Source organism: Peromyscus leucopus, chromosome 1 (assembly GCF_004664715.2).
Source record: "Peromyscus leucopus breed LL Stock chromosome 1, UCI_PerLeu_2.1, whole genome shotgun sequence".
Classification (NCBI taxonomy): domain Eukaryota; kingdom Metazoa; phylum Chordata; class Mammalia; order Rodentia; family Cricetidae; genus Peromyscus; species Peromyscus leucopus.
Window position 1 is genome coordinate 156,070,864 of NC_051063.1, and position 20,898 is coordinate 156,091,761.

Here is a 20,898-nt window from a genome sequence, read left to right on the forward strand (position 1 = left end):
CATCTCAGTCACGCCAATACTCAATGAAAACCCCACTTCTTGGACCAAAACCCTCCTCCCAATTGGCCCTCGGGACCGGTGACAGAATTCCCGTAACTTATAGCTGTGAATCAATCTAGTACTGAGTGAACTAGTCGCACTTAAGTATATTTTAGAGGACATTGAGCATATTCATGGTAGTATAGCCATAGACCTGAAGTATATTTCATAGAAAGTTCCCTCAGTCTCCATGTGTCTCTGTGACTCTCTCTCCCTGTGCTATGCATATATACACATGCATATAATGTATATATGTTTATTCCTATGTTAGCACATGTCTTAGTTTCTTTTCTTTTGCTGTGATAAGATGTCATGGCCAAGGCAACTTATAAAAGAAAGTTTATTGGAGGCCAATGATTTTAGACAGTAAGAATATATGATGGAGGAGCATGTTGTAGAGGCAGGAACAACTGAGAAATTATATCTTGATCCACAAGTAGAGGGCAGAGAGTAAGACACTGGACCTGGAGTATGCTTTTGAAACTTCAAAGCTCTCCCCCAGCGACACACCTCCTCCAACAAAGCCACATCTCCTAATCCTTCCCAAATAATTCCACTAAATAGGGGCAAAGCACTCAAACATATAAGCCTAGGGAGGCCATTCTCCTACAAACCACCATAGTACACATACATAAACATCATAGAGGAATCTCATTTCCTAAAAACTTTGCTGAAAACTGATTAAGTTGAAAATTTTGAGATTTGTTCCTTTAATTTTTAACTTTCATTCGGTCTCTTTTTTTTATGCAGGACTCTGAAGATGGAAAAACCTTTTTTGTGAAGATCCACGCCCCATGGGAGGTCCTAGTCACCTATGCTGAAGTACTGGGAATCAGGATGCCTATTAAGTGGAGTGACAACCGGCAGCCAAAGTACCCACCCCTGAGTTACATGCTTGGGCCTGTGAAGCTCCCAGCCACTGTGAAGTATCCTCACCGTGACTACTTCACTGCTCAGTTCAGCAGATACCGTCAGGATCTCTTCCTCATCGAAGACGAGGCTACCTTCTTTCCATCCTCGACGAGAAACAGAATTGTGAGTAGTAAAGGCCCCAGGCTCCTCTCCGTGTGTGGTGTGTAAACTCTGAGCTTTTGTGCTTGTACAGGCTCAATAATAAGGTTTCCCTAGGCATGGCATGATATAATCATCTGATAGCACTATGCAGGACTGAAAGCCTGTTAGGTCCAGTTTGAACTTGGTAAGATCCCTATCTCTCAAATGTCGTTTAAGAGCAAGCAACTGATTGTAGGGACAACAGTGAAGGAGGCATCATGTCACCCCAGAGCAGCCCAAGGGTTTGTCATTGTAAACTGATTTCATGATCTTAAAATGAGATTTTACAAGTTTAAAGTCAGAGAATGTTGATCACTTTCATTTGGTCTGAATATTCTAAGTTCTTTATATGTAGGTAGGCTTCACGGAGCCTCAGACATTTTCTCTTCTATGAAAATCGTCTTCAGCCCCGTCAGCAATATTTCTTCTCCTTCTGTAGGCCTGGGTCTTGTAAAGTGCTGACTGGAAGCCCCACACGCTGCTGTTTCCTTGTGTTAGGTGGAGATCACACACATTTGTGTTACCCTGAGAATTAAGTGAATGAATCTGAGGAAAGTTTGGACAGCAGTTAACACACAGCAAGTTGTCAGTGAGGATTAGCTGTCACGGTCATTAGTCACCTGACTGCAGAAGACAACAATGTGGTCCCGTGTTGTCCTTGTCCTGTGTATCGTGTGTGTGTGTGTGTGTGTGTGTGTGTGTGTGTGTGTGTGTGTGTGTGAATTGCACCATTTGATTCCCAACCGGTACAGACCTGTTCCCCCTTGAGAACACACATTCTCCCTGTGTAAGTAGAAAAGATGGCTCATTCCACTTTCTTCCCAGTTCTTAAACAAATATTTTTATTTAAATTCACAGAGATATCAAACAAGGTGTAGCTCCTAGAATTTTGGTACAATACGAATTGAATATGAAGGGAAAAAAAATTCTCTCTTTTCCCACCAGGATTAAAAGATAAAGACCAACACTTCAAAGCAGCACCTTTCAGGGAATTAAGAGGCCCTGCTGTTGTATCAGAAGGCCTGTTTTCAAGCCAGAATGCTGCTGTTTCCTAAATAAGACAACTTCTCTGGAAGCAGAGATCCTACTACTGTCCTGTGCTGTAATGAAAGTTTAGCCAATGACGCGTTCCCTAAATATTTGCTGATAAGAACTGAGGATGCCACTCATTGGCAGAGTGCCAGCCTATTGTATACAAAGCGCTGGATTTAGGCTTCATCCCACCTTCCAAAAAGATGGACCAGGAGGCTGTTCAGCATGGGAAAGTGGCTGCTCTTCCTTCACCTCACCCTTGGCTTCTTGTTGTCACTCAAAAACCTTGCCAACATGTTTTCTAAGTGAGAAGTATGGACTTCCTTCCTTCCGTAGTATAGAAGCACCATGCTCACTTTTAGAAGGCTGGTGCAGAAAGCCTTTCTTCCTTCCTGTCCCACTCAACATTTTAGTCTGTGTATGGACACACTGAATAAACCACTGGAGCACCTTACAGGATAGACTCGCATACTGGAAAGCATCTAAAGCATCTTCTCATACACCACAGTATGAATTTATATATGCATACATGTGATGCACATATATAAAGTCCAATCTAGAGATTTCCCCATGGCTTATATGTGTGCACACACCATCATAGTAGAAAAAGGACAGAATTTTTGGCATGAATGAAGCTGTAGGTTTAGCCACGTGTATGGGAGAAAAGGCTTACACAGTTAGCAAGAGTTTTAAATTGAACGTCTGATTAATGCACCTGTATGGAGAGCGAAACAGATAAGGAATTTTATGTCACTCTGGTCATAAGGACAGAGCTGGCTCTCAGAGCACACTAAAGGAAGGGCAACAGCTTCCTGTCCACCTGTGGTAGACACATTCCATTGCTATAGTACATGCATGTGCCACTTGGCTGTGCTTCACAGACACCATGTTTTCTGAATATTGGTGGAACCCTGCCCTGAGAAGCTCTATAAACAGCATTTTCCAACTATATGTAACTCTTCTGTATCTCTGTGTATCTATATGACTGTTAGAATCCTTCGTGAACATCACAAGTCGACCATGTAATGGAGTGAACTTGCTGGGCCTGGTGGTTCACACCTGGGATTCTGGCCCTTCAAAGGCTGAGGCAGGAAGATTATGACGAGTTTGGGAACAGCCTGCGCTACACAGTGAGCTCTAGCCAAGCCTGAGCAATAGAGTTAAGACCCCATCTCAAAACAAACAAACAAACAAACAAACAAATAAATAAATAAATAAATAAACCCAAGAAAATAATAATCATACACAAAAAAGATGGAGAGATAGAGAATGCTGGATATATTCTGACTCTCCCCTTGACTAGCATTTCCCCCATCTCTCTGGCACCCCTTAGGATTCCTCTTCCCTGAGACAAAACACCTCGGCATACAGTGTCACAGTGGCCTCTCTGTGTGATCCAGTCCAAGTCCCTCAATTTGAATCAAAAGCCAGGAGTGAGAAAGCTTAATAAGAAAGGTATGTGAAATGCAGCGGATGGCCAGCGGCTAGACCGCCTGTGCCAGTCAGGCAAATTTTGGACGCCAAGCAGCAATTCTTGAAGGAAATGGAAAGCATACCGCAGTTGACAGGCATACAATAAGACAGCCTTTCAGCCTTGGGGATGAACATTTTCGGGTCTGGATAGAAGATCAAACCTTTAAACCAACATTCCCTTACATCAAAACCAAATGCAGATTTAGACCCTCCCCTCAATCTATGAATCCAGAGCAATGTGGGGGATTTGCTGCAGAAGAGCTTGAACCTGTGAAGATGGTTTCTGGAGGCTTAAGGGACGAAGCTGTCTCCTGTATACCCATACAGGAGAAGTCACAGGTGCTGGGGTATGAGCTGCAGCTTCGCCCCCTCCCCCCCCCCCAGATCTGCGTGAGGGAACTAGTGAAGGTGGCTGTGTTCTTAACAGATTCTCAGTGTAGATGCAGCAGCTCCATATCAGACTGTGGGGTGCTCTTTCCCCCTAGGCCTATTGGCCACCAAGTGGAGAGGGGAAAGAGGCAGGTGGGGTGACAGATAGCTTTGGCGGCCCATGAGCACGAACGGAGACAGATTTTGGTAAATCCGCTCAACTTTATTCCAGAGTATAAGGAATACATAGGATCAGTGAGCCTGGGGACAAACCCTAATTTGCACTAGGTGGCACACTCCTATCACAAGGCTTTGTATGTGGCAGTAGGGTCCTATAGCAGAGCCCCTAGCACAAGTCTGCGTAGCAGGGATCTGTGCCGAGTGTCAAGCTAAAGATGACTTGGGCATTTGGTTTAGAAACAGCTTTTAAATAAGGTCAGTCCTCCAGGCCCAGGGACATTCTCCAGATCAGGGCAGGTAGAGAGCAGGAAGCTTTACTGGAGGGAGGGAGCTCCATGTGGCCAACCTAAATGAGTAAGCTGCCAGACCATGAGAAGACTCCCGCCTCTGACCAAGCAAGCAAGGTCTTCCAACATCAGATGATGTCCTCTCAGACTTCGCTGCAGGAGTGGAGATGCTGGCTTCAGAGCATTACAGGGCAGGATGCTAGGGGTTCAGGCAGTTGATGACTTTAAATCAAACCCCGTGCTCAAACCCGTGCTCCCACGGGATTCTGAACATCCTAATGCATTTCAGAACTGTACTAGAGCGCCTCCATTTATGCTCTGTAAACAGAACACCAAAGCCCAGGGCCAGCACGTCTGCCTCAAACTGAATATGTTAACCCCCAGATGGAATGTACTTCACAGGAAAACAATTCCTCTTGTTACCTCAGGAATAGTACAGCTCAGCTCCCTGGAGCTCAGACTGAGAAGCATGAGAATCTGACTTGTTTTCCTGCTGCTAGCAAGACCTCCATTCTTCAGCCTGTGGATCACTGAGTTTCAGACCCTTTGATGCAGCAAATGTGTTTTATAAGGCTACAGCTGAGAGAGATAGTGATCGTTCTGTTGAATTGAAAATCTTCTGGAAATGATTCACGATCCTAGATGTCATTAAAATATTCACAGCTCATTGGAGGAAATCAAATATTAAAATCATGAAGGGCCTGCAAGGAACTGATTCCAATATGAATGGATGACTTGAAGGGCACAAGATTTCAGTGGGGAAAGTAACTGCAGATGTAAACAGGTGTACCAGAACCAGAAGTGGAGCCTGAAGACAGATTTGAATTGCTGTGGAGGCCAAACATGGTCGTCAGGAGTTTTAGAGAAAAGCCCCAGGATTGAGGATTTAGGAGTCTCAACAGACCGAGCTCAGCCAACAGTCCCAGGATGTTAAGTAGTGAGGTAAAGAGTGGTGAGTGGCAGAAGCTCACATTATTTTGCTTTCCATGCTGAGGATTACTATCCGCCTGGAGTTAACTTTTGTGCATGGTAAAAGAAAAGTATCTATTTCTTCTCAAACGTATAGTCCACCAACATGTAGCAATTACAGAAAGCATCCAACTTTCTGCTTCACGGTGCAGCTTTGCACATAACTAAAGCATATTTTGTCAACCTAAAAAAGAAATAAGACTTCTTCCGAGTATGTATGTACACACATACATATATATCAGGAACATATGCATATACATTAGCAGAGCATTATGTCTGTAGTACACATACCATAGTAAACCATGGGCATATTCAGAGATTGAAACACAGATGAGAACGAAAATCGAGGTAATTACATATTTGAAACAATAATCACTATTCACTACAATTATTAAAGAAAACGGCATCAGTGTGAGACAGATGTCACTGTAGAACAACTTTCTGTGTAAGGGTGTGGTGGCTGTCAGTCCTTTGTGATAGTATTAGGCAGTCAACACACGACAGCTGTGGACCCTTGCTGTTCTGACAGGAACCTCTATCAGCTTTTTAGTTTTGTATCAATGCTCACAATGTTGAGCTTCACAAGTTTTTGCAAAAGTAAGGACAACTAAAGAAGCACCCACCCAGTCCCCCTGTGCTTCTCCTGGGACCTGCTCGCTGTAGATACCTTTCTCCCCCAGCTGACCTAAAAGATACCTGGCCATGTACACCTCACCACCACCTTGACTCCCTAACACCATCTCACATGGTCACCATGGGACAGACTCTCCAGTCCCTGAGATGTTCAGCTCAGTTTGTCATTGCCAGCTTTCCACCTTTAGAAGAAATAGGGCTAAAACTATTGAACACTACTGTTAATATTCTGCCCCTCCATTTGGGGCCACCATGCATCCTGACATAGAAACCTATTCTTGAGGAAAAGCTCCACCCCCTTTTTTCTCTCTCTCCCTCCACTCCCAGGAGGTGTGCGAAATAATTCATGACAACTATAGTCTCTAACAGTGAGGAGAGGCTTACTGAGGTTTTTGCTTAGACTTCTGTTTATCTCAAAAGGAAAAGTCATTTATTTATAAATGCAAGTTTTCTTAAAGAATGTCCTCAGAAAAGAAGAGGGTGAGAATTAATTCGTTTTTTGGCATCAGAGAAGTTCAGGTGTTTCATGCTCACATCTCTCACTTCGTTGAGATGCGTTAGTAACGAAGGCCAACAGCCTCATTCCACATCCCTAGGTTGTCTCACCGATGGTTAGCAGAGCCAGGGCACCCATCAGAAGAAAACACTCGATGGTTAAGGCTACCCAACTGATGATGCTTCTCTGACCCTCACAGGAACCTGACCATAGGTTACCCTGAGCCACAGTGAACAGGAGCATTAGCACAGAGGCTCCCTGAACCTTCCTGTCCTCTCCCCATAAGAGAACCAACAGCCCTCTGCCTTTCCTGATGGGCACAGATCTGGCTAGGTGCCCTTCCCATTGCAGTGGCCACTGTCCTCCACAGCAGTCTTTCTGAATAAAGCCATTCTTAGCCAGGTCCAGATTTTCTTTGACAACAGTATGTGTAACTTGTTACCTCCATATTGTATATCTCAATACACATTAGAATAAATTTTCTACTTTGTTAATGCCTGAGGCAGAGTTCTTACCTTGGTAACCATTTCCTAAGGTCATAATTCAAAGCATATAAAATTATTTTTTACCATATGATTCATAACCATCAAGCTTACATTAGCAAGACTTAGGTGCCCTTAAGATGGATGACCAGATTAGACGATGACAATTCGTGGAGAGTGCCCACCATAGGCAATGAATCGATGAGAGATGAAATGTGAGAGAAGGCTGGGCATTGAATTTAACACAGTGACAGAAGGAGGAAAGCCAGGAAGCTGAAAATGGAGGTATTCTGACAAGGTCCTGGAGCACAAAGCAGAATAAAGGGGATTAATAAAAATACCATCACAGGAAACACCAAAGAGAAAGCTGATAGAGGTGATTAGAAGTGGTAGAAGAGACATTGCTGAAGTGTGATCCTAGTTAGTCTTACCAATAAAAACTCAGAGTCAGATGGAGGGTGAAAGCTGTAAGATCAGAGGAATAGAGTAGCAGCCACTAGAAACTTCTTACCTCTATGAATCCTCAGATGAAATGGGGGCCCGTGATCCTGTTTCCACCCACCTTCTATTCCTGTCTCTACCCACCTTCTATTCCTGTCTCCACCTCCCTAGTGCTGGGATTAAAGGTGTGCATCACCACCACCTGGCTCGGTTTCTCTTTTAGACTGGTTCAATCTTGTGTAGCCCAGGGTGGCCTTGAACTCCCAATCTTCCTGCTTCCTCCTCCCGAGTGATAGGATTAAAGGTGTGTGCTACCACTGCCTGGCCTCTTGGTTAACTAGTAGCTAGCTCTGCCTTCTGACCTCTAGGCAAACTTTATTTGCCAGAACACAAACAAAATCTCTTACAACACAGGACCAACTTAAGTTAATGGATTTAATAAGTTGATGTCAGGCAAAGGCCCCATATATATATCATCAGCGTGATTGGCTGAAGAAATACTGAAAACAGCCTGACTATATATCAATTTGACCTCCTATTTCTCCAGATGAACTATTAACAATGGTACCTAAAACGCTGGTTCTAGCAAAGAGTTGTGGCATATGAGCACCTCAGAGGAATTTGAGACAAGAGGAAAAAAAATAAATGATGATTCATGCACCCCAGGCCCCCAGCAAGGCCATAGGGGTATTGTCAGAACCCAGGAATGAAACACCTACCAATTCTATACAACTCCTCAATCTATGTCTCTCACAGCCCATGAAGACAAGCATTCTTCTGTAGTCAGAGCCTGTGTCCATTCAGAGTAGACACTGTTCACTTGTGATTTTCCAAGTGTGAAAAGCATGAAGTTCCGCGGGGTGCTGAGACTCTTCGCACTTAGCTGAGAGGTTCAGCGTGCTTGTCCCTGCACTTTTACCTCAGAGATTTAATGTGCTGAGGTCCCTCTGCATGCTTCCGCGGTAGAATTCATGTGCTGACTTCTCCTGGTACCTCCCTGGCAGGTTTACTATATTCTGTCCCGATGCCCTTTTGGAGTAGAAGAGGGGAAGAAAAAGATTGGGATCGAAAGACTGCTGAACTCCAGCACGTACTTATCTGCCTATCCACTCCACGATGTGAGTATCAGCCACCTCCATAATGCAGAGCGCATTCCCTCCCTCACAGTCAGAGCCTGCCTTCCCAGGGGGTGGAGCAGTCATCCAGTATCTTTTGATTTCTTTCTGAACTGCTTAGTTTTCCTTCACAATGGGAAATTTTCCAGATTCCCTGCTTTCCAGCCTGAGATGTGCACTAGGAAGGCTTATGTGTTCTCAGTTCCTTTTCATGCTGGCATTTCAAATGGAAAGTCTTTTTAATGGTCATTTATATTTGCACACAATATTTTCTTTAGTAGCTATTCTGGAAATAGTAGTTACATAAAAAAAATTGGATGGCATGTTACTCAGAAATTTCTATCACATCTTTTCTCATAGATTTTGAATTTTTTTAAAGAGTAAATGCACTCGTGCTTATCCATCAAATGTAGAACTGGCTTCAGTCACAGGGAAAACATTTTTGCTGGCTATGATTTTCACACAACCATGAATCCTAGTTCAGAGATCAGGGATTGCCTGAAATGAAGTGGCTGTCTAGCTGAGGGTGCTGAGGATGTCAGTCATCAGAAGTATTTTCACTAACAACCAAAATTCCGAAGACTTTTTCTTTGGGATTGATGACTCGACACACAAAAACAGGGGGCCTTACCTATGTGTTCCACAAAGACGTAACTGTTCCGGGCGTTGAACCCAGTTGTCAAGCCTGATAATAGCTTGGCAACCTGGGGCGGGGGCGGGGGGGGGGGGACGTTTGCGTTTGAATGGTGACGCGCATTCAGTTTCACCATGGCTTCATGGTAGAAATCATGTAGCTGGATGTCTATTCTACTTTGAGACCATCCTTTGGATCTCATTTCTGTCTCAGTTGCTCTGTCCTAGCTGGAAAAGACTTTTGTATGATGCATTTTCCTGCAAGAAACACATCCCTCGGCAAGGGGAAGAAACAGATACTTCCATTTGAACAAACGGGAGAGAGTTTTCTCCATTTTGAGTGAGTGCTGGTTGTTTGATGCCTTCTCTGCTGAAGTGCTATTTTTCCCATTTTTATTTTATTGAATATAGATTTTTTTTCATATACTATATTCTGGCATGGTTTTCCCTCACCCAAAGTCCTCCAAGATCCTCCCTACCTCTCCTTCCATTCAAGTCCACAGTCTTTCTGTCTCTCATTAGAAGGGACTTTTAAAGGCTTTCAGCCAAACTTTTCCATGTGGCTTAAACTGCAACCAACCAATCAGAAGTGTGAAATAGGACTGTAAGTTGGTTCTGCAAGGATGACTGTAATCTTCTGTAGGCTGCAGCAGCAATTTCATAGACGTATTTTCCCCCTTTTAACTCACATGAGATCCTTTAATGTAAAGGAAGAGAAACTGTCCATTCTCTATTGCCTCCCACCCCAAGATGGCCACAGTCTCCCAGAGAAGAACAGTGTGGGGATTACAGGGTCAAGATACCAATAATATAGAAAGATCCTGTTAGATTAGTACACATGTTGCCAGGCATTCTATGTCTGCCTTTCACAGATTATTTCAAGGTGATTATGTCTTGCACACGTTGAAGATTTTTGTTCTTTTATTTACATGCAGGACATTGATTCTTTTAACCCCTTGCCCTGTTATAAATCCATCTCCTGCCGTGGTCTCGGGGTATTTTAACCTGTACATCCAGCCTTTCAGCACAGCCTCCCTTGTTTATTGGAAATGAATAACACTGAGTTGTTTAGAAGCAGCTAGACTTCATTATCTTTGACATCTGTAAATTTGGAAGTGGTGGGATTCCTCTTGTGTGCTTTTTTAGAGTGGTGTTTTACACCATCCCCAAATACCACCGTAAGGACACTGTCTTTAAGTTTCACTTCTCCAAATTCAGTGGCGTTACCTACAGAACAACAAAAAACTTGAATTAGCAGGATATAAAATACCATACTTTATCATAAATCTTCACTTGTGTTAAACTTGAGGCTGGACACTCACTCTATCCTCAGCAGTCCTTAAGTACACATAATTTTTTTAATGGGTTAAACAGCTACTGGTATAAGTAGTACTTTGTTTACTAGGCTAACTTAATACATAAATCACTCTGACTGTGGGATTTGGGATAATGTTAGCAAATGATTTCACGTCAGTGGAATATAAATTGGAAATCTATCAGTGAAAGATGGTGTCACCTTTGTCCACTGGCCGCCGGCCCAGAGAGGCCCTCCCCATCATCTGTGTCTCTTGCTTTCTTCTCTTACACTCTCCTTGACTGTGCACAGGGCCAGTATTGGAAGCCATCAAGTACTCCTACTCACATCAATGAGAGGTACATCCTTCGCCAGAACTGGGCTCGGTTTTCTTACTTTTACAAGGAGCAACCTTTAGATTTGATTCGGTAAGTACACTTAGCATTGTGACCATTAAAAGCCAATGATGTGATCTTCGTTCACAGTTCTACAGTAGGCTCTGTTCACTGCCTTTGGGACAGTGTCTCATAGCCCCTCTCTTTACTATTAATTGTTCATTTGGAAGAAGATAGTTGTTGACACCATCTATAAGATGCAGCATGGCTACTAAGGGTCAAGACCTAGCATTTAGCCAGGACACGATCAGCCTAATTCCTGCTTTGTACAAGCAGTACACACTTGGTCATGGTACTGAAATGCTATGTGGTTCATCTTTAACATGGAAATGATGCTTTATTTCCTTTGAAAATGTGATGTGATTTGTCTACATTTTAGTTTAAGTGAGTATACTAATTTTGTTTTACTTCCCCAGTAGAAGAATTTAGAACACAGGAGAAACTACCCTGTAAATGTTGATGTGTTGGCCTCAGAGATCTGTAAAGTTCTTGGTTCTATAATCTTAAATTTTTAAACATGCATGCAATCAATGCACAATAAATAATAGAATCAAAGGATATATGTGAATGTTTTTAATTACTCATAACTTTTCTGTGTATTTGAAATTGGTTCCAAATGAGAGCTATAATAAAAAAGAGAGCTCAGAAATAGACTCATATATAATAATGACTTGATTTTCAGCAAAGGTGACGAAGAAGTCCATGTGAGAAAAAAGGCAGTTGTGAGAGTAAGTGAAATTGACACAGGTGGATGAACATGTACAAGATGTGTAGCTGGACTATTTCCTGTGTACAAATATGAATATAAATTTAAATTAATCAGAGAAATACATATCATCGCTAAAAGTAATGAAACAAAAAATTAAGGGTATAGAAGAGAAGAATCTCTATGTCTTGAATGGGACATAGACTTCTCAGATCAGACAGAACACACAATATAAAGAGTGTATTTGATTAAAGACATAGTACAGCCTGAAAAAATGTGTATAATAAACATATCAATAAAGTACATTTGTCTAAAATATCAGAGGGACTTTTGTGATAATGTAGAATTTGACAAGAGGGTATAACAGATGCCTTACCAGAGAATTATGCTTAAGGATGACAGCAGCACACCAGGAAACCTTTGTGTAGTCATCCACAGGGAATCTTGTGAAAAGGAATTAAAGAAAAGTTTAGGGCCAGTCATAGTGGCGCACACCTTCATTCCCAGAATTCAGAAGGCAGAGGCAGGCAGATCTCTGAGTCTGAGGCCAGCCTGGTCTATGAGTTCGTTTCAGGGCAGCCAGGCTTAGGTAGGCAGTGAAGGAAATCATCAGGGGAAAATGTATTTGAATGAGGGAGGCATGTTCCAAATCCAGCAAGCAGTAGAACTTGGCAGTTTGAGTCCCGTGTTTTTGGCTTTAGAGTCAAGGATAGAAGAAAGAGGTTATAGAATGTCCATTTGTGACTAAGGAAAGCTGCTGAGGCTAGGCATGTGTCAGGGTGTCCCTGCATGGAGGCCCAGAGAGGCCATTGTGTGAAGTTGTGAAGGCGAAGCCTCAATTGCCTTGAAGAACCCAAGGAGATGCCAGAGTTGTGGGATATTTGCCAAGGAAAGCAGCTAACAGGGAGTAGAACTGGCCCACAAGAAAGAAGTAAGGTAAAGTCAACAAAGCTGAAAGGAGTTGGAGATCTGAAGAGTGTTTGACGTATATGGAGATGCAGAGTTGGGAGTTTGCCTGGCTGGGTTTCGGTCTTGCTTTGCTCCAGGTTTTCCTCACTATGTTCCATTTTGGAATGGTAGTCTATATTCTGTGCCATTTTATATTGGAAGTATGTGATCTACTTTTTCATTTTGATTTTATAGGGGATTACGGTTAAGAGATTGCCATGAATCTCAGAAGAGACCTTATATATAGACTTTTAAACAGGGTAGAGACTGATAGACTATGGGGACTTTTGAAGTTGGATTGGATGCATTTCTGTATTATGATGTGGCTAAAAGTCTATGGGGGCCAGGGAGTGGAATGTGGTTTGAATGAAAATGGCCCCCATAGGTACACAGGGAATGGCACTATTAGGTGGCCTTGTTAGTGTAGGAGTTGGAGAAAATGAGTCGGGGAAAATGAGTCGCTGGGGATGGGCTTAGAGGTTTCAAATGCTCAAGACAGGTCCAGTGTCTCTCTATTCCTGCTGCCTGCTGAGATGTAGAACTCCCAGCTACCTCTCTGGTACCATGTCTGCCTGTGTGCTGCCATGCCTCCCACCCTGATGATAATAGACTAAACCTTTGAATATAATCAAGCCCTGATTAAATGCTTTCTTTTATAAGAGTTGCTATGGTCATGGCATCTCTTCACAGCAATGGAAACCCTAAGCAGGACAGTTAGAAAGCTATCTTTATGACATAACTATGGGAACTGGTGGGTGACTGGATGTGGAGAGAGGACAAATAGAGAGGATTCCCATGCATAATCCTACTCTCTCAGATATCACACAACTCATGTGAACTCTATACCATGTCCAAATATTTTTAATTTTTTTCTGCAATTTGCAGTGATAATTTTTTCATATTCTAAGGAAAATGTTAATGCCAGCGTTGCTGTCACGGGCGTCTTCATCTCCAGTTGCACCTGCTTCATCAGCACTTTTTCCTGTTTCACAGCTTTCTTTCATGTGCCTATTCCTCTTTCATGTGCCTATTGTTCTGTCGTGATGCTTAGAGACAAAACTGGCAGCCGCTTCCTACTAAATAACTTAGAATAAATAGATCAGCAATGACTCTAATGGTATGTTCATAACACCATAGCAGTGGAGTACCTGATCCTCAGATGCCAATGAACTTACATGCAAAGGAATTATTTCAGAATAGATATTGACTTTTGTTCATTGATTCCTCAAGGCTTTATTCCAATCAGTTCTACCTAACATTTTCACGTTATTTCATCACACACATCACAGACATCACTACTATACCTTCTCTGTCTACAGAGGGTATATAGACGGCACGAGTCAGAGCCCTCCAATGGAAAATGAACATCTTAAGAAATACCATATACACACCCCTTTTATAAAAGGACTTGGAATAAAGGAATGCTTGTGTATTTGAGTCTTTTAAATATTTCTTATATTATTAGATTTTTGTTACAAATAATGAAAAGGTTAGTGTCTTAATACTTAATATTAAATGGTATTTAAATTATCTACATTTTTACTATAATACAAATGATGTGCCTTTTGTTTTCAGTGCCCTCAAATAAAGGTGTAGTTGGACCAGCCCCTGGTGGCTCAGGTCTATAACCCTAGCTACTCAAGTGGCTACAGGAGGGATCACAAATCAAGGCCTGCCTGAGGAACAATCTAAACTCAGGGCCAGTCTGGGCAACTTTTTTGTGGTCCTGTGTCAAAACTGCAGCAGAAGCTGGAGCGATGCTCAGCAATTAAGAGCATCTGCTGCTCTTCCAGAGGGCAGAAGTTCAACTTCTAGCACCTACATCTGAGTAGATCGGGGACAACAACCTGTAACTTCAGATGAGGTCATCCAGTGCTTGTTTCTGGCCTCTATAAGCACTACCCTTCTGTGCACAAGTACAAAGACACATACACACCCATAATTAAAATTGAGACTAATCAAAATCACAGAAAACAACACCAATGAAGCCATGAATGGGGACAGTGGGTGTAAAGTTGGGGTGAAGGTTAGAAAGGAGGGTTAAAATAATCAGAATGTACATTTTACATGTGTGAGATTGTCAAAGGACAAACTAACAAACAAAAAGGAAGAAAAGTAAGATGAGGGCCATGGCTACAGCCTGGTGTTAAGACACTTGCTTAGTATGCAAGGTACACATACACAAAGGCTAGTTGTTACTCTGTGCTTTTAAGTTTATCCATCAAGTCCACAGTTCAGTAAAAGCACTTCCTATGCTTCCTCATTTTGTAAACAATAAATTCTCATTTGCTCCCATTTAGGAAATGGTTCAGCAATTTCCTACATTGAGACTATTTTAATAATAATTATAGGCCTACAGGCCTTTTAGATTTTTAATATCAAGGAAGATTATTCTTGAAATGTGAAAGGGAGATGAAAGTGGTCATTTTCAACTAGGCTCAAAAGTTGTCAAAGTAACCATCCATGGTCTGATTTGAATAAAGGCCCACTCAATGAGAGGGGACCCATGCTCAGCACTGCCTAAATGGCCAAGAGCCTGAGACTAGAGAGGTCAGCAACCTAGGGGAAAACTAAGTACTACTTGTCTGCTAAAGGAACATAGCCGTAAAATGACTCCTAATGACACAGTGCTACACTCACAGATCAATGTCCTGCTCAGCCGTCATCAGAGAACCTTCCTTCTGCAGTGGACTGGAACAAATGCAGAGACCCACGACTGCACGATATGAGAGATCTTGAAACACTCAGTCCCTAATGGGATGTCTCCCTCAAATTCCTCAGGGAACTCTGCGAAAGAGGCAAAAAAAAAAAAATTGTACAAGCCAGAGCAGGTGGAAGACACCAAGGAAACAAGAACTTGTAAACACAGCAAGACCATTACACATGGGGATTCACAGAGACTGTGGCAGCCTGCCCAGGTCCTGCCCAGGGCAGACAAGGTCCAAGTGTTAAGAGGAGGCATAACCCCCCGTTCCTAACCTAGAGATCATATCCAGTTGATAACTACTATAAAGGAAAAGTTAGTTTCCTCCAATAGAGATTCACTGGGTACACAAACTGTCGCAGGCCCTATGCCTGGTGGTAAGTGGCCGTATCAAACCAGCTCTACAGTATTTTTTGGAGGTTTTTAGTCTCACAGTGTTTTGACAGCATTTTTAATTGCTTATATTTATTTATTTTTGCTGTACAGGTCTTTTGCTTATGTAATATGGTTTCTGGGTTTTTTTTATGTGTTTTCCGTGTGGGGTGTGTGTGTGTATGTGTGTGTGTGAGTGTGTGTGTGTATGTGTGTGTGTGTGTATGTGAGTGTGTGTGTATATGTGTGTGTGTGTGTATGTGAGTGTGTGTATGTGTGTGAATGTGTGTATGTGTTTCTTCTGCTTTTCCTTTGCCTGCCACAGTGGAATGAGAGCACCTGGCCCACCGTTTCCTCCCAGCCTCTGACTTTGTCTCTCTTTCACAGGAATTATTTTGGTGAAAAGATTGGTATCTATTTTGTGTTTCTCGGGTACTACACAGAAATGCTCTTGGTCGCAGCTCTGGTTGGCTTAGCCTGCTTCATCTATGGCTTGTTATCCATGGAAAATAACCAAACTAGGTGAGCACAAGAGACTGGCCCAAGCAGAGACGGCCTTTGTCTAAGCTTCTACAGCCTCCTGATTTCCCCCACAAAATGCTTCCTTGTGGCAGCAAGCAGTATTTTCAAAGCAGACTCCCATGTAGTGCTTCTCCTTGCCAGGGGCTTTATGGAAGCTGCCTTTTTGTGGTTGTTTTGGTTTTAATTTCACTTATTTTAACTTCATTTATTCTTTTTATTGTTGGAGAATTTTATAATGCATACAATGTGTCTTGATCAAATCTACCCCTACCCCTTCAATTCCTCCTCTGTGTTCCAGCATTTTCCTTCCCAATTTCTTATGTTCACTTTAAAATGGAGCCCACTTGGTGTGGACCTTGTGGGCATGCAGGGAGGACTATGTCCTGGAGCACGTGGCCTCTCAGGGGCCACATCCGCCAAGAAAACTGACTCTCCCTTCCCCAGCACCAGCCATCAATTGTCAATAGCTCTTCTGCTAGGGGGGTATCTCATGACCTCTCGCTCCCCATCCATCCTAGATGCTGTCTCGCTTGATCCTTCTTAGGTCTTCTATGTCAAACTGTTTTTAAAAATGTGGTCTGAAGAGTCTGTTCGCTAGACTGTGTAGGACTTATGCCACTATAGAAATATTTGCTTCATTCCCACTTTTGCTGTGAGTGGAAGCTCATTAAACAGTGAGTCTGGTGAGAGCTGGTCAGATTTTTCACTCCAAACTACATTGCATTTTCTGTGACTTCTCTGGGTAGCACTGAAATCTGCGACCCTAACATCGGAGGTCGGATGATCATGTGTCCACTTTGTGATGAATTGTGTGATTACTGGAGACTGAACACCACATGTTTGCATTCAAAGGTAAGTGTGCTGTGTGGTGGGATGAAGACTGGAGCTTCCTTCCTGTGGTGACCTGTTTCATATTAAGTGATTTTTTATGATGCTGTTGCTTTTACAGTTCTCCCATCTGTTTGATAATGAGTCAACCGTGTTCTTTGCCATCTTCATGGGGATCTGGGGTGAGTACAAAGTCTCCTCCAACTTAGCTGTCTTTTTCTTATGACCGCTCATGAATTTGGAATACACTTTTCTTTTTTAAGACAGGATTTCATAAAGTGTAGGCTGGCCTTGAATTCTCTGTGTAGCTGAGAATGACCTTGATCCTCTTGCCTCTGCCTCCTAAATTCTGAAATTACTAGTGTGCACCATGACACAGAGTCTATGTGGTGCTGGCGATGGAACCAGGGACTTGGGCATGCTAGGCCAGCACTCTACCCATTGAACTATATCCTCAGCTCTTGGAACAAATATCTTTATATATTTATAGAATAACCTTCTAAGAATCATACTTAGCATGTGAATTTGCGGGGGAAATTTATATTTACAACCTAAAAGCTTTACTATATATTTATATGACTTACATAAAATTGGACTTTTACACACAATCTGATTTTAGTTTGTAACACTGGAGATGCAATTTGATGGATTAGGTATCATCTCATTCTAGTTTTGATTTGCAGTTATTTGGTCACAAATGTTTTTGATATTCACTGATGACTGAACCTCCTTTGCCACTAGAAGCATTTTTAGTGCTGTAATTCTTTGCTAGTATTTATGTAATAAGCAAAGAAATTCTTTGTGCCATATATTTAAGATATTTCCAAACTCATCATTTACATTTGAGAAGCTTGATTATATAACCAAGCCATAAGCACTTTTTTCTAACTTTCCTTGTGTTGTGTGTTTCTGTAGCTCACCTAAGATGTGCACTCACACAGAGTTTATGCCAGAAATGCAGGGGTTTCATTTGATTCAATCTTGACTGTAGTTTGACATGTTCTGCAGTGTCCACTGTAGGGCAGATAGTGTTCTACCTGGCAGAGGTGGAAATGTGCCCATGCATTGCCTTCATCTCAAAGCAGGTACACATGGACTCTTGACTCCAGTCACTGGTCTACCAGTTTGAGGACAAACATCCTGACGGCTTTAGTTTCCAAAGGTTCAGGGCTGGGTGTGTTGTGTGCTCAAATACATATTGAATACTGTCATTTCTCTCCCCTTTTATTTTTCTCCCTTCCCCCTTCCCACCCCCACCCTACCCCCACCCCGCCCCATACAGAGAACTGAACCTAGTTCCTCACACATGCTGCACAGGAATCTGTAACTACACCTCATCCCTGGGCCTCTTTTTGCTTTTTTATATTGAGTCAAAAAGTGACTCAGGCTGGTCTTGAACTTACTCTAACCAAAGAAGGCCTTGGGCTTGCCACCTTCCTGCTTCAGCCTCCTGATCAGCTGAGAGGGCAGGCCTGTCCTCCATGGGGCCCAACAGCACTCTTTCTTGTATGGAAAAATATCAAGTCCTATTTAAGCTCAATCCAAAATGCACAAACCAGGAGTTCCATAAATTTACAGAAATCCCCTTCCAAGGATATTCTTGGGATCCTTGTGGATTTATGTAATCTCAAGAAACCCATGGAAATCATGACTCTAGTTTGGGTTTTAGAATATATCTTTTCTATTTCCATGCAATACTCTTTTACTAGATACTTTTCCATTCCATCTTTTGTCCCTGCCTATGTTATCTTGTTTTCTTCATTTTTATTCAGAATTGCAAACTCTGACATGAGAATGGTATAATTATTCAGTGTGCCTAAGGTATCACCACACCATGGCCACCGAACACTGTTTCTGAAATTCATACCAGTTGTTAGTGTTTAGCAAATGTCAAGATGAAATATTGTAACAGATTCTTTGCATGAGGAAGCAATGTAGACCATCTGGAAATTTACAGTTTTAACTACTAAGAAGTTAACTTGAATATTCATAATGAATAATTTCTGTTACTACTTAGTGTTACAACAGTAGTCACTGATAAAAAACACCATAAAAAATTGTCAACATTTCCAACTGACAACATATGAAGTGCTTGACAAACAAAATAATTAAAAGCAGAAGTGGAAGTTTCTTTTTTAAGATTTATTTTTATTATTTTCAATTGTATGTGCACACATGCACATGCATGTGCGTGCCACATGTGCACATCAGGTGCCCAGTGAGGCAAGAAGAGAGCATCAGATCTCCTGGAGCTGGAGCTAAATGTGGCTGTGAACCCCCAGATGTGAATGCTGGGGCTTGAACTCAGATCTTCTGCTAGAATAGCGGGCCCTCTAAACTGCAAGCCACCCCTTCAGCCCCTAGGGCTACTCTCTTGCTACTTTTGTTAGGCCGTCTACTGATGGTCCCACCCCGATGCTTTCTTTCTTCTACTGCAGTCACACTGTTTCTAGAGTTCTGGAAACAGCGACAAGCCAGGCTTGAGTATGAGTGGGATCTGGTAGACTTTGAAGAAGAACATCAGCAGCTCCAGCTGAGGCCTGAGTTCGAAGCCATGTGTAAACGAAAGAGGATAAATCCTGTGACGAAGGTACAGTAGACATGGAGTAAGGGTTTCTTCAGGGAACCCTCTGCTATCAGCTGCTCTGGAATAGTCATGCACCATTGATGCAGACCCACATGTGAGAGTTCTGGTTGTGCTTAGACGCTAAAATCTATTGCCAGAAATGAAAAATTCCTGCCTCTGTTAGAGCTAAATGAAATGAAAGAATCAGGGAGAAGCTATACATATTTCTTGCCATAAAATCCAAATGTAAACACTCAGTCTATCTTTTGTTTGTTTGTTTGTTTGTCTGTTTTTCATGAAACCAAGTGGCATGCCTCTGTTGTCTTTTTATGCTATGAAATAGGAACCATCCATGAGCACTAGCACACATTAGCACACATCCATTGGATGCACACAGGGACAGTGCAGAAGACCCTGCGTGCACACATGTGTGCACAGTCTATATCTCCATAGAGCTCTTAAAGGGCTTCTCAGCCCAGGGAATGTTCTGTAGCTCTTGGTCCAACTTTATCCATAAATGTGGAATCTTATATTTTGTATAATTCTGTGGTTTGCATGTTTTCTGACAGCTCTTCTTTACTTTATAGCAACCTTTGTAAATAAAAATACATGTTTGACTGTAGTTCAGAATGTCAGCAGATCCAATTAATATCTTATGTATTAAAGGCTGTGAAGACTGAGGTAGAAGAGCCTGACCTCTTGAATTTTGAGTAATAACCCAGAAATTTCACATGTGCTGTAAATCAAGTAGGAAACATTCCAAATGGAATGGAATTGTACCTCATCATGTGTCAGTGGTGAGGTTTGGACTTTGTCTTGTCTCTGTCAGGCCCTGGAAGCCACCACAACCCAACACTTAGGAAGCAGGTTGCCTTAATTAAGTCTCTCACCTCATGTGGAATGTCACTTCAGGGTCTGATGGTCTTGTCTTCAAGGCAAGGAGCTACTTTCCATGGACTATGGAATGAGAGAGCCCTTTGTGAGGTTTCTACCTTTAGCATACTCCTTGATCTTCCTACTGTCATTTTGAGTCCTAACTGTGAGGACAAAGTGTGACTTTGTTATTTCTTCAACATTACAGGAGTTGGAGCCACACATGCCTCTGTGCCATCGCATCCCATGGTACTTTGTGTCAGGGACCACAGTGGTCTTCGGGGTAAGCACCATTTTGGAACCTTTTGCCATTTCTTTAGAACACAGTCCTCTGTGAACCAGTGTCTCTCCACAGCTCTGATGCATCAGCTCTTGGATCATTCCTGCAATGCCCCATTCTTCCTACATTGACTACACCTCTCACACAAAACATGCCATAATTTACGTAGATTTTCCCCAACTGAAATTTGTAGAAAGATGCGTGTGGC

At 42.4% G+C, this 20,898-nt stretch overlaps 1 protein-coding gene across 1 annotated transcript in view; it reads left to right on the plus strand.

The window, feature by feature from the left end:
• Ano5 (anoctamin 5) overlaps nt 1–20,898 on the plus strand; it is a 72,496-nt gene that overhangs the window by 34,803 nt on the left and 16,795 nt on the right. Inside the window, exons 7-14 of the mRNA XM_028880173.2 lie at nt 790–1,074; nt 8,459–8,572; nt 10,809–10,924; nt 16,009–16,143; nt 16,890–16,995; nt 17,093–17,153; nt 19,410–19,561; nt 20,619–20,693. Of these exons, the coding sequence (XP_028736006.2) occupies nt 790–1,074; nt 8,459–8,572; nt 10,809–10,924; nt 16,009–16,143; nt 16,890–16,995; nt 17,093–17,153; nt 19,410–19,561; nt 20,619–20,693 (1,044 nt within the window). The remainder of the gene's footprint in view (nt 1–789; nt 1,075–8,458; nt 8,573–10,808; nt 10,925–16,008; nt 16,144–16,889; nt 16,996–17,092; nt 17,154–19,409; nt 19,562–20,618; nt 20,694–20,898) is intronic.